The sequence below is a fragment of the Sinocyclocheilus grahami genome, unplaced genomic scaffold (genome assembly GCF_001515645.1).
Source record: "Sinocyclocheilus grahami isolate Dianchi unplaced genomic scaffold, SAMN03320097.WGS_v1.1 scaffold98.1, whole genome shotgun sequence".
Lineage (NCBI taxonomy): Eukaryota > Metazoa > Chordata > Actinopteri > Cypriniformes > Cyprinidae > Sinocyclocheilus > Sinocyclocheilus grahami.
In genome coordinates, this window is record NW_015505277.1 from 3,726,329 (window position 1) to 3,739,995 (window position 13,667).

The following is a 13,667-nucleotide window of genomic DNA, read 5'->3' on the forward strand; positions in this document are numbered from 1 at the left end:
TATATATGCACACACACACACTAGTCAACATTTGAAGTGGATTAAATATATATATATATTTTTTTATCAAAGTTGTCCTAAGACAAGAACAGGTATTGTTTTGGTTTAAGTACAACTTTGATGAAAGGTTTTGATCCACTTCAAATGTTGACTACTGTGTGTACATATACATACACACAATTATCTTTTTAACTTTACAGCTATGTGTAAGACAAATCCAAACCGTACATTGTTCTCCATGGCTAAGCGTCTGACGGCAGGGGTGGCCTGAGTCTTGTGACCTTTGATCTCCTGGTGCGTGTGCTCCTCTTGAGACATGGCGGGTGTCTCCACCACATCCTCCTGAGGACCCTCCACTGCAAGAGCCAGCGAAACACTGAATGACTCAATACTAAAGGTCAAGTCCTTACACTTATATAACTACTCTCAATACTTACCTTGACCTGCGTCCGTTTCAACGTCAACAAGAGGTTTGCCTACAAGGGCAATGGAATCGACATCATAGTAGAGTTTACGAATGATTCCATCATAACGGCTGGTGATGGTGACAGATGCTTTGTCACTCTGGACTTCACAGATGCTGTCGAACTGAGACACTTTGTCGCCTTCTTTCACATACCTGATGATGATAGACAGATAATGGCGACCTCAGCTGGTAGATATTTGTAAGTGTCAGAAAAAGACAAAACTTACCATTCTTTAACTGTCACCTCCATAATGCCCTCTCCAATATCTGAGAGCTTGAACTGCAAAATTGGTCTTGCTGCAACTGCAATAAGCAGCATAAAGTGATTATAAACACCTTCTTCTAATTAAGAACACAGAGATGTTCATAACAAATGTTAAAACTCACCATAGCTTGTGCGAAAGAACCGATGCTGTTGTCCAGCGATGAGGGAATATGAGTGGGGTCGGGATACAAAGCAACCTGTCTGGACCGTCGAGCAGCAGTGTCCGTGCAGGCGAGCAGAGACCTAAAAAACACATGACACACAACAAAAACATGAGTCAGTCTTTCGATGTTTGAAGCATTTAAACGCAATGGTACAGCATATGCTCTTAATTACAGCATTCTATACAAAAAAAAAGAGACAAAAATAGTGTTTGAATGAAAATAATCACTGCGGATGACCAGAATAATGTCTTGGAAAGGTTGTGTATAACTAGTTACAATAAAAAGAAGAATTTATTTCACATAATCACAAATATATACCAAATAATTATTTCATAAATATCAGTTAATACTATTTATTAATTCAAATTTAATTATTAATACAATGCATACATTTACACTAGTGGTCTCATACACACATTTATCTAATAAATATAAATCAATACTAGTTTCTTAATTATAATATTAAATTATACACACGTCTAACTAGACAGATAGATAGACATAAAATGCTATGCAAACATAAAATGTTTATAAATGATATAGACTACAGGAAACTACATTTGTATACATTTGAAACTACAAATATATACTTTCTACATTTTACATATTTTATAAATATCAATACATACCATTTATTAACTAATTATTCATCAAATGTAGACATTTACACTAGCCTCATAGTATTTACACTAGACAATTAGACTCTCATACTTTTCGATGCTTGCGTTTTAACAATTTTCTTGGTGTTTACTATCCACACACATCATGCAGGTCCAGTGCTTCTTCAGGTGTTGATGGCTGCAGGCTGCTAGTTGCTCAAGTCCTTCCATTTTGAAGTCGCTTACAAACGCTGATTCGCACCTAAACGGCCTCTAAATGTCACTTGTGGATTTCGTAAGTCATTGCAATTGTAAGATGCATGCAAAATAAAAGGTGAAAACATACCAGACGTCTCAGAAACGCGAACGGAGCCCGCACAGTGATGACGGTCGCCATCTTTCCCAAGCGATTTGGTGAAACCGGAAATGACGTCGCACTCACGCCCCGCTCCACTGACCAATCGGAGAGCTTTTTGGCCAAGGGCAAATATTTCTAATAAAATGAAAAACTTTGAATAGAACAAATAGATAGATCAAGAACTGATATAATAAGCAGTTCAATAAATAATAAATCAACATTAATGAGTATTAATTATATGTATAAATTATTAACTCTACATGAAAATTATGCAATATGATAAAAATATGATAAAAATACAAATATTATTATCATTAATTAAATACATAAATTCTTAACTAATAGAATAAAAAATAAATAACCAAAGAAAGGAAGGAAGAAAAAAAGAAAGAAAGAAAAAATTTAAATCGTTGAATACAAAAGTAATAAATACATGCTTAGACTTTCAATGTTCTTTTGGTGCCATGTACTAAATGCTTATTCCATTCATTTCAGATAACCCACAAAATATACCAAGCCGTTTTAATTCTATATATTAAAAATATATTTCTTCAGTTTGAATAAAGCATACATTTACATTTAGTCATTTAGCAGATGCTTTTATCCAAAGCAACTTACAAATGAGGACAATGGAAGCAATCAAAATCAACAAAAGAGCAATGATATACAAGTGCTAGTAAGACACGTAGCACAGAAAAAGAAGAGCAAGCTAGTGTTAGAGGCCTTTTTTTGCTTTTGTTAATTGTATAATAAATAAAAAAGAAAATAATAGAATTAAAAAAGATTAGAGAAGCTAGTGTTTTTTTGTTGTTGTTTTTTTTAAAGAAAACAAGCAGTTAGTAAATGAATTGCGTGCAAGTCTAAAGGGGCAAGTTTTTTTTAAAGAATAGAATTAGAATAGAGAGTGCTAGAGTTAGAGGGTCAAATAAAGATGGAAGAGATGTGTTTTTAGTCGTTTCTTGAAGATGGTTAAGGACTCAGCTGCTCGGACTGAGTTGGGCAGGTTATTCACCAGGAGGGAACATTTAATTTAAAAGTCCATAAAAGTGATTTTGTGCCTCTTTGGGATGGCACAATAAAGCGCCGTTCACTTGCAGAACGCAAGCTTCTAGAGGGCACATAAGTCTGAAGTAATGAGTTTAGGTAAAGGGGTGCAGAGCCAGTGGTGGTTTTGCAGGCAAAATGCCTTGAATTTTATGCGAGCAGCTACTGGTAGCCAGTGCAAATTGATAAACAGAGGTGTGACGTGCATTATTTTTGGCTCATTAAAAATTAATCTTGCTGCCGCGTTCTGAATTAATTGTAAAGGTTTGATAGAACTGGCTGGAAGACCTGCCAAGAGAGCATTGCAATAGTCCAGCCTGGACAGAACAAGAGCTTGAACAAGGAGTTGTGTTGCATGTTCTGAAAGAAAGGGCTTAATCTTCTTGATGGTAGTAATGTGGTCTGAGAAAGTCAGCTGATCATCAATCATAACTCCAAGGTTTCTAGCTGTTTTTGAAGGAGTTATGGTTGATGTGCTTATCTGGATGGTGAAATTGAGATGAAATTATGTATTTGATGGAACCACAAGCAGTTCTGTCTTGGCAAGGTTGAATTGAAGGTGATGGTCCTTCATCCAGCAAGAAATGTCTGTTAGACAAGCTGAGATGCAAGCAGCTATCATGCCATGTAGACAGAGAAGAGAAGCGGTCCAAGAACTGAGCCCTGAGGCACCCCAGTAGCTAGATGTTGCGACTTGGACACCTCACCTCTCCAAGATACTTTGAAGGACCTATCTGAGAGATAAGACTCAAACCACTGGAGTGCGGTTCCTGAGATGCCCTTTGCCAATAGGGTTGACAGGAGGATCTGGTGGTTAAACGTGTCAAAAGCAGCGGACAGATCCAGCAAGATAAGTATTGAATATTTGGAAGCCACTTCAGTCTTAGGCCTTCAACAAATGAGAGCAAGGCAGTCTCGGTTGAATGTCCACTTCTGAAACCAGACTGGTTGCTGTCGAGGAGGTTGTTAATTCTGTGTGAGAATGGCAGAGACTTGGTTGAACACAGCTCATTCAAGTGTTTTTGCAATGAAAGGACTGCAGGTCTGTAAAAGGTCTGTAGTTCTCTAAAATGAGATGGGTTAAGGGTGGGTTTCTTAAGTAGAGGGGTTATACAAGCCTCTAATTAAAATAAGTATAGTTTTTTCAGAAACATTTTGATGACAAAGTGCTATTATCCGCTCATCTATCAGTTCTCGGTTCATTACGAATCGGACATGTTCCAAATTGAGTCAGTTAGTTCAGTCGAAAACCACGCAATCCGATTTAAATGAACCGAACGGTTTAGTTAATCGGTTCACACAATTCACTGAAAAGATCCGATTCAATAGAACGATTCGCCAACGAATCAGACATCGCTCATCTGCGCATGCCCGGAGCCCGTCCACCATAGCAGTGTGACTGGCAAGAGTAGTTGCCAGCCCAGAGTGTGAATGATCGCATTGCCAGGAAATTCGCTGAATTCTTATTTGTGGGCGAGTCAAATCCATCTTTATTTATTTCAATCGGCCCAGCTGCGTATTAAGTTCATTTCTTCTTTCAGATCCGAAGAGCAGTTTCCCTAGTCCCAGAGCTATTTATTTATTTTATTTTTTGTGAGAAGTTCGCGTTTATCACGGCATTGTTTGTGGCAATACGCCGGTTTATATTAACTTTCGTACAGTGTGAAAGTCGCGCTCAGGCTCTTTATTCCCACACTGCGATACATCGTAACAATTTCTCGCTTTTCGCGAAAATGGCCGCAACTACGTTCGAAATGGACGGAAGTGTAATGGAAGGGGTGAGTGTTCTATTTCGAGCCTTTTTTAATATCTCCGATTAAAGGTTTAATGTTGAACATGTTAGAATGGCATCGCCAGAACTGAATTTAGTAGTCGTCGGTAATTCTTCAAAAAACACATTTTGGATGTTTCTCTTTAAAGGGAGGACAGATTTTAAGGCTGTCCGCCGCGCTGAGTTGCATCCAAGGGGCGTCAATCAAAATAAATAAAATCCGAGCCGGTAGAAGCACACCGGGTTTGAGGTAATGGACATTTTGATTCAAACACCGCATGTATTAATTTATGTGGTTTTATGTACATTTAAATGGTTAATTTTTTATATATGTGGAACATTCTCCATTGCTCTCCCCCCCTTTCCTATTCTACAGTGAATTATGAAACAAAGCAAAGTTGGTTGTTGGAGTCTAGTTACTCAATTTACACTTCACTTTTGGAGTCAAGCATATGGATATACGACTATATATTAAGTAAAGTTGTTTTGAACAGTTGTTTATCCCACAGAAATGCTGTTAAATACTTTTACCATGAATTTTTAATGCTCCCCTTTGTTAGTTGGCACTGAAGCACACGACTACTTTCCATGTTATCCCTTCACTTTTATCTCTTTAAATGGTCTGGATTTTTATCGAAACTCTTTAGTAACCCATATTTTTCTTTGTTGTGTATATTAGTTCTTTTTTTTTTTTTTTTAAGAATACAGATGCAGCCTTTGTAGAAAGTTATTAAAACTCAGTCTAGTCTAATTCCCCTGTCAATAAAAGGAGCAAATCTGATTCTTTCGGTTGAAATGAGCTGTATTTTGATCTGCATGTACTTAGTTTTCTCTTCAATTGTTATCCCCCACACACACCCACACCAGGCCTCAGCATCTGTCAGGTCTCGAACTGGTTAGGGACATGTGCAATGGCAATCTGGAAGGAGCCACAGTGGGATCCTCGGAAATTACGCTCACTCCTGGGAAAATCAAGGGTGGGAATCATGTCGCAGATACTCGGACGGCTGGGTGAGTATCATTTTTAGTCGTTTACGCTGCCTCATTTCTGCTAAACTGTAAAATTATGCCAATTTGTGACACTGTGTTGAAGCATTTTTGGCCCCTAAGTGTACTTTTGTTGTCCGTGGTGTAGAAGTGTGGGACTGCTGATGCAGATCTCACTGCCGTGCGCCCTGTTCGCTCAGGGTCCGTCAGAGCTGTGCCTGAAGGGAGGAACCAATGCTGAGATGGCACCTCAGATCGACTACACATTGAAGGTAGACGTATGTTTGCGCACTGGGCAGGGCCGGATTGAGTCATCAGCTGTGGACATCCTTCTAATTCTGACGTTCAAATCTTTTTTAGGTCTTCAAACCTATAGTGGAGAGATTCGGAGTTCAGTTTGACTGTGATTTAAAAATGAGGTATTGAAGCGCAACTTTGGTGCAGATCTGAATGTAGTCCTTAAAAAGTAAAACCTAAAATGTTTTCAAAATCTTTTTCGGCGAAAACAGAGGATACTATCCTAAGGGAGGTGGTGAGGTGGTGCTCAAGGTGAACCCTGGGAAGGAACTGAGTCCCATCAACATGACCGAAAGAGGAAACATCACCAAGATCTACGGCAGGGCCTTCGTGGCTGGAGTGCTACCCTTTAAGGTATAAGATTGTTGACTTTTTTTTTCAGTTTGATTAGCTTAACTAGACAATTTTTTTTAATGCTAATTGGCCACGGAAAAAAGAATTCTCCCACAACATCTAAATCTGCTTTTAATAAAAGCAGACTAAATCGCTTTAGTACGTAGACTTGAAACAACAACATACATATTTTTTTATTTCTTCAACACGTAATTTTTCTTTCTCATAAGTAGCATGGGGCGAAAAATTCATAAACCCTGTTTACTTTTTGATTTGTCTTCGCTACATAATTTACGTTTCTATTTTTGAAGCTAGCCTTGAAAAACAAAAAAGCTCAAACAACATTTATATATATATATATATATATATTTTTTTTTTTTGCTTCTACATTTTTGGTTTTTGAATTTTTTCATGAATAGCATTCGACAATAACCTCCTTCACCACAACCAGTTTTGTTTTTTTTACTTTGCATTACTATTTTACTCTCTTTACTTGACTTTAAAAAAAAAAAAACCCAAAAAAAATTTTTATATATATTTTTTTTTTTTTTTTTTTTGCTTCTACATTTTTGGTTTTTGAATTTTTTCATGAATAGCATTCGACAATAACCTCCTTCACCACAACCAGTTTTGTTTTTTTTACTTTGCATTACTATTTTACTCTCTTTTTAAAAGTATTTTATTTATTATTATTATTTTATTTATTTTGTTATTATTATTTATTTTAGAATTTTGTTTTGTAAAGCTCCTTAACCAAAATGTGTGTTTTTATAATTTTTTTTAATTATTATTATAATTTTTTTTGTACATTTCTACATATTTTTTGGTGGGGAGAAAAAAATCTCCTATAGCACAATTTTTTTTATTTATTTTTCCATAACTGTCCTTGGGTTGGGGGGGTTGGGGGGGGCTCTAAAATCACATGTTAACATTTTCGCTACATAATTGCGTGCTAGTGTTTCTTTTTTGTGCATAAGTTTTTCTTTTCTTTTTGTGAATAGTGTTGGACAGAAAGCTCCTTAACCACAACATGCTTTGTTTTTGTGTTTTACTTCTCTACATAATTTACGTTTTGTTGCATTTGACATAAGTTTACGTTTTTGTAAGTAGCCTTAAATGCTCTTAAATCACAACATGCATTGTTTTTGTTATTTCGCTACATAATTTACGTTTGTTTTTTCGTAACTAGCCTTGGCAAAAAAGCTATCAACCAAAATATTTAAAATGTTTATTTACTTAGTCTTAGAGAGATCATTTACATTTCTTTCAACACTATCTAGCATTAAGTCCACAAGTGGCCTTGATAAAACAGTGTAAAGCACAACAAGCTTTGTTTTTTAGGTTTTAATCAGCATTATTTGGAGAAAGTGGCATTATTGTTTATAAAACACTCCATTTATTTTGCAACTGCTCTTTACTTCTCCATAAACTTCAGTCGAATTGTTCTTGATGTTTAGTTGGCGAAGGACATGTCCACGGCAGCGGTCCGCACTATCAGGAAAGAAATTAAGGATCTGTACATCAACATTCAGTCTCTGCAAGAGAAGGACAAGGCCTGTGGCAATGGTAACGGGATCATGTGAGTACATCCGATCTCAAACCATCTGCCGCAGTTGTTTTGCGATACCGTTTTGATTAACGTCTGTATATTTTCTGTCTCCTGGTAGAATAATTGCAGAATCATCCACCGGCTGCATATTTGCAGGATCATCTCTTGGCAAAAAAGGTAAGGTTTGTCTAGTTGCCCACTCCTGAAGAATGAATTCAGTGTCATAGTTTTGGCACTAGAGGGCGATATGTCACAATGAAAAGCCTGTTCATTTGTGCTTTGACTTTTAATGTGGACAAGACAATGTCTAATAGGTTCCCCTACTATGATGATTCATTCTTAAAATTAATATGAATGTAAAATTTGACCGTGCTTATGTTCTTTCTGTTTTATCTTCAGGTGTATATGCTGACAAAGTTGGCATCGAGGCTGCAGAAATGTTGCTAAGAAACATCAGGCATAATGGTTGCGTGGATGAGTTCTTGCAAGACCAGGTCAGGCACACAATACGTGTTTGTCTGGAGAGTAATTATACATTTTGTTTTACTTTCTTCCCGTAACTAGTGTTGAGGGGGAAAAAAATCCTTAACCAAAATGTTTTTTTTTTTTTTACTTTGTTAAAAAAAAATTGTGTGTGGAAAAAATGTTGGACAAAAAGCTCCTTAACCACAAGAAGTAAAAAAAATAAAAATAATTATTCTCCACATATTTCCCCCTTTTTTTTTTTTAACGTGAGTTTAAAATATTCCAGCCGAGCCCCCAGCGTGAGTTTATTTTAGGCGACCATTATTTTAGAATGTATAGCCTTATTGTTTCCATTGCTTGTCACATGACACACCGCAGCCACAATAGCGCTGTATCACAGATTTATCGCTTTTTTCATTTTTCCTTTTTTATTAAAAAAACCCCCCACAAACATGTTCACTATATTATGAAATATCTGATATTCAGATTGTTAAGTATATGCAAGTAAATGTATTTGGGGGTGTAAACACCTTTATAATGACCATGTTAGTTGATCTATAACAAAGTCCGTTTAAGCCGAAGCGTGAAAGCAGATTTGAATTCAGCAGTTGATCACGTGACGCACTGAACATTCTAATCACACCGGTGTGATCGTACTCATCAAAGGGTTAAAAATTGGTTTTATATTTGTTTTTTGTAGCTAGCTCTTAAACCACAACAAGCTTTTTGTTTTTGTTTTTATTTCGCAACATAATTAGTTTTTCTTGTAACTAGCCTTGAAAAAAAGCTTTTAACCACACAGTTTGTTTTACTTTATGTATTTTTTGTTTCTTTTAATGTGTATAATATTGAAAAAAACTCCTTAACAAAAACGTTTTTTAACGTCTCTACCTAATTTACAATTCTTTAATTCATTGGTTTAATATTAGTTTTTTGTAACTAGCTCTCAAAACACAACAATACTCTTTTAGTTTTTTTTACTTTGCTTGTTTTTTGTTTGTTTGTTTTGTAACTGGCCTTGAAAAAATGCTATTAAATCACTTTCTTTTTTTTTTTTTTACTTTTCTACATATTATTAGCATTTTCTTTTTTCATGAATAACATCAAACAAAAATCTCCTTAACCACAAGTTTCAGTGCAACATAAAAAAAAAAAACGTGCTTGTCTGGAAAGTAATTATACGTTGCTTTTTACAGCTTATTATTTTCATGGCCTTGGCAAACGGCACATCCAGAATGCGAACAGGCCCGATCACTCTCCACACACAAACGGCAATCCACGTGGCCGAGCAGCTCATGAACGTAAGTTCAGACCTACACACACTTTATAGGCACTAAAAACTACGTTTGTTTAAAAACTAGGGGGACTTTAACTCGTTTTCTTTCTTTTGCAGGCTAAATTTGTTATACGCAAAGCAGAGGATGAGCACGGCAACAACGATACCTACATTATCGAGTGCCAAGGAGTGGGTGCCACCAATCCTAGCTTGTGAACGCATGGATTCGTCGTCCTCAGCTTGTCCCCAGCCGAGATGAGGAGGACTTGTAGCAGAGACACACTACTACTGTGACTGACTGGATGATGCAAAGATAACTTCATTATCTTTGTTAGTTGAGATTAACAATTTGTTTTTTGGCGCTGACCACCGAGTCTGTCCACATTTGTCCCCTGTTGTGTCCCCTTCTGAAACTTTCGTTGTTACTCAGGGTATTGCCTTACACTGTAATGAAACGGATACTTTGAACTCTTCACGCAATATTCGCAGAATCCTGACTGTTTTCGGGCAAATTTGCTTTCCGCACGCTAACACAAGCCTTAAAGTTTCATTAAATCCTTCCGATACTGTTAACAATAACAATAGCTTAAAAAATTTGCATGAACGTAGTAAAATATATGTATGTCACTGGTAAATTAGTGCACTGTGTGTACGAGGAGGAAAAGAAAGTTTTTCATCCAAGCTTATGGTTCCATGTAGCTGCTTTTATTTAGTATTTATTTAAGTCGTTTCTGCATTGTTTTGAAAATTTCATTGCCATCTTATACTACTCTCATTAACATTCTTAGATAATTTGGTCTTTTTGACTCTTAAAAAGGATTAATTCTTTATCATTATTTCTGTTTGTTATTTATAAGATGGATTTGTTTTTTTTGCGCAATTATGTTTGCATTTTGAGGCTACATTAGGTGACCGTGTTCTTTTGTTATTTGCATTAAAAATTGTGGAGAAAAAATACAATAAAATGAGTGATAGACATACGATATTTTACCCTGATTCTGTGTTTTTTTTCCCCCCCATAATTGGATGATTTATCGGTATTTAAAAGGGATCGTTCAACCAAAATTGTCATTTACTCACCCTTAGGTTTAGGTTTCTGTTGACCATTAAAGATATTTTGATGAATGTTGTGAAACCGTTTGACGGTAGCCATTGACTTCAATAGTATGAAAAAAATACTATGGAAGTCAATGGCTACCATCAACTGTTTGGTTATCCACTTTCTTCAAAGAAAGAGAGATGGCCTACAAGTGCTAGCTGTTGCCGGTCCAACTCGAGTGTCTTCCCTCAGCTCCTTTGTGCTCCAGCCGGCACAATTACTGCCGGCAGATGCCAGGACAATGGGGAGAGCAGAAGAGAATAGGGGAAACCATGTGATGATACGTGAATATGCATGGAGCCCTTGGGTCTGGAAAGGGCACATCTACATTGTTAAAAGGAGAAGGCTCCCTGTGGGGGGGTGGTGGGTGTGGCTTCTGAAGGGCATTCAATGGGCCGGCAGTCTGATCATTGGCTGGCTGTCAAAAGCATCTGTTGCTGTGGGGAGTAATTAAACACTGGCAAAGCCCAAACGGTAATCTCTGCATATGGTCTGGATAATCAAACGAATGAATTTTAAATGAATTTATTTTATACAAAAATGACTATGTAAGAAAAGCTTTGCTTATGGTCTGGATAATCAAACAAACAAACTCGGATTCTTAAAAAAAGTATTAATTTGATATATTTACATAACTATTTATATATTATTTTTACATTAACTTTATTATTGGGTTTTAAAATGTGGATTTTTGATAAATTGGATGATTTGAATTTAAACTGGAATTCATAAAAAAAATAGTGTGACGTTAATAATTATTAAAAAAAGTATTTATTTAATTGAAAAATTATTAAAATGTATTTTTATATTTATATAATCTATTTATATATGTTTTATAGTTGCAATTCTGTGGTTAATATTACAGTTAAAATTTTTTATTTGTTAAAAATAATTGTACAAATTAATAAAAAAAAAAAGTTAATTAAAATGTTTTTATTACAAATTAAAATTACAGGAAGTTGCTGACCTAAATCTGCCTTGCCAAGCCTTAGAAAGGTTGCTATGTAAAAAGGCTTAATTAGACTTAATCTAGGGCCCTGGCATATGGGTTTGTACATAAATCACGATAACGCTGTTGTCAGAGCTGACTGAACATAAAGTACATAACGTTTTATGATTTTGCGGTTTGGTGGACAAGCATGACATCATAGATAACATTTCTATGTGACGTACTTTGATATGCAGCATAAAGATTAATGCTAGGCAATAATACATCTGTAATGTTCCATTTTCATAATCTTTTATTTTATGAAACTCCATGGTGATAAATCTATTTCAAATATTTTTCTCAGTTAATATGGTGGAATATATGGAGTATATTGCATATATATGTGCAATTTTGTTGTGTTATTGTCATTTTTACTATTGTTTGTGTTCTTTAAATATGTGTATTTATTTTTATTTCATGTTTAGGTTTAATTATCTTAGTATATTGTTTTTTAGATTTATATTTTATTTTAACAAAAAATGTTTTTAATTATGTATTTATTATAATATGTTTATTTCATTTCATGTTTAGATTTTATTGTTTTAGTAAACAATGAAATGAGAAATGTTTGTTTTATTTTATAATTTATATTTTGTTTCAGTTAATATTTATTTCAACAAAATATTTTTAATTACATATTTTTGTTCTAATATATATTTTTACATTACAGTTTTTTTTTATTTTTTTAAGATTCTAGTATCACTTCACTTCTCTTTTTCAATCTATTTTGACCACTGGGCAAAAAAACCCAACAACTTACAGTAAGTAGTTTACGTGACCTTGATCACCGCTTGAAAGCCGTGTCAATGGCTGACCTCAAAACACACAGTGAAAACACTCATTTTCACTAGCACACTATATAGCACGTGAAACCTGGAATTTACTTTTCCATGATGTCAGAGCAATATCCGCCTGTACTGAACCAAAACAATAGCTAGCATGCTCTGAAAAGCATAGATACACCACATGTGACACGATGACAACCTGGAACCATATCCGGAGGAAGAAACGTCACATTAGTGCACTCTGTTCGGAAAAGTAACACCTTACCAGGAGCGTAACATGAGTGGCATGTGAGGAAACCTGAGCGGGCCGTGTGCGCCGGATCCTCCCTGTTCTGTTCCACTGGCACACTCTGTCCCCATAGACCACTGCACATTGTGGTCTAGGGTCCGTTCCAGAGGGTCCCACCAAACCCGGCCCTGCTAAACCTAAATAAGGACACAATTTTCTTTTTTTTTTGGTTGTAACCAACACCGCCCTCCTTTAAGGCTCTATTAATATGCTAATGTAGTAATATCAAAAAGAAGCACAAGCTAGTTCCTCTAGCCAAGGGGCAGCGGGTTCACTGTGTTGTTTACTCATTTGCAGATTATTCAAATCCTATGCGCAATGCACCAAAACATCCTGGTTTGCTTTGTTTGCTGCCTAAGCACTTAAAAAAACAATACAGAAAGATCAGACTGAGCTGTCATGAATGGACCCACATTATTAATCTGCTTCATGACGTCCATCTGCTCGCACTGAACTATTTAGAAGCTGTGGTGACCACACTGTGATCAGCCTCATACATGATCTCTCCAGCTGCTGCTGTGAATGACCCGAATAAACAGTCTGCTGTGGGCCAGTGATATTTGAGCTCAGTGTTACAAACTGTCTGACGACTCGTCTGTTTGAGTTCACTGATGATACTACGTGCTGTAAAACAAAGACATGTCTAAAATCAGATAGATAGATAGATGATGGACAGACCGATGGAGGGACAGAGAGACAGAGACAGATAGACAGACAGACCGACAGACAGATAGATAGATAGATAGATAGATAGATAGATAGATAATGGACAGACTGATGGAGGGACAGAGAGATAGATAGATAGATAGATGATGGACAGACCGATGGAGGGACAGAGAGACAGAGACAGACAGATAGATAGATAGATAGATAGACAGACAGACAGATAGATAGATAGATAGATAGATAGATAGATAGACAGATAGATAGAT

The 13,667-nt window shown here is 36.0% G+C and overlaps 2 protein-coding genes across 4 annotated transcripts in view; one reads left to right on the top strand and one right to left on the bottom strand.

The window, feature by feature from the left end:
* The window catches only part of LOC107588055 (lipoamide acyltransferase component of branched-chain alpha-keto acid dehydrogenase complex, mitochondrial-like), a 6,657-nt gene extending 4,711 nt beyond the window's left edge, over positions 1 to 1,946 (bottom strand). Inside the window, exons 1-6 of one of the 3 annotated variants that reach the window (XM_016276053.1) lie at positions 1,841 to 1,918; positions 1,658 to 1,756; positions 854 to 974; positions 694 to 769; positions 438 to 619; positions 229 to 356 (exon numbers count right to left, since the gene is read on the bottom strand). In XM_016276053.1, coding sequence (XP_016131539.1) covers positions 229 to 356; positions 438 to 619; positions 694 to 716 — 333 coding nt within the window. In that variant the 5' untranslated portion in view covers positions 717 to 769; positions 854 to 974; positions 1,658 to 1,756; positions 1,841 to 1,918. Of the gene's footprint in view, positions 1 to 228; positions 357 to 437; positions 620 to 693; positions 770 to 853; positions 975 to 1,606; positions 1,757 to 1,840 lie in introns of all 3 variants that reach the window. The other 2 variants (XM_016276052.1, XM_016276050.1) reach the window with 2 other exon arrangements.
* A 2,326-nt stretch (positions 1,947 to 4,272) lies between these two features.
* Positions 4,273 to 10,545, top strand: LOC107588058 (RNA 3'-terminal phosphate cyclase). Its single transcript, XM_016276059.1, has 11 exons — positions 4,273 to 4,674; positions 4,817 to 4,917; positions 5,535 to 5,678; positions 5,803 to 5,926; positions 6,015 to 6,073; positions 6,164 to 6,305; positions 7,742 to 7,863; positions 7,952 to 8,010; positions 8,233 to 8,327; positions 9,495 to 9,599; positions 9,692 to 10,545. Exons 1-11 carry the CDS (start codon positions 4,630 to 4,632, stop codon positions 9,788 to 9,790), a joined length of 1,095 nt encoding a protein of 364 aa, XP_016131545.1. The 5' UTR covers positions 4,273 to 4,629; the 3' UTR covers positions 9,791 to 10,545.
* The last annotated feature ends 3,122 nt before the right edge of the window (positions 10,546 to 13,667 follow it).

What these genes read in the sequence shown, in the direction of transcription:
- LOC107588058 (XM_016276059.1), top strand. Translation starts at nt 4,630, where the DNA reads ATGGCCGCAACTACGTTCGAAATGGACGGAAGTGTAATGGAAGGG. An exon ending in AGAAGCACACCGGGTTTGAG is followed by an intron (nt 4,918 to 5,534) that starts GTAATGGACATT and finishes CACCCACACCAG; the next exon opens with GCCTCAGCATCTGTCAGGTC. An exon ending in ATGAGTTCTTGCAAGACCAG is followed by an intron (nt 8,328 to 9,494) that starts GTCAGGCACACA and finishes TGCTTTTTACAG; the next exon opens with CTTATTATTTTCATGGCCTT.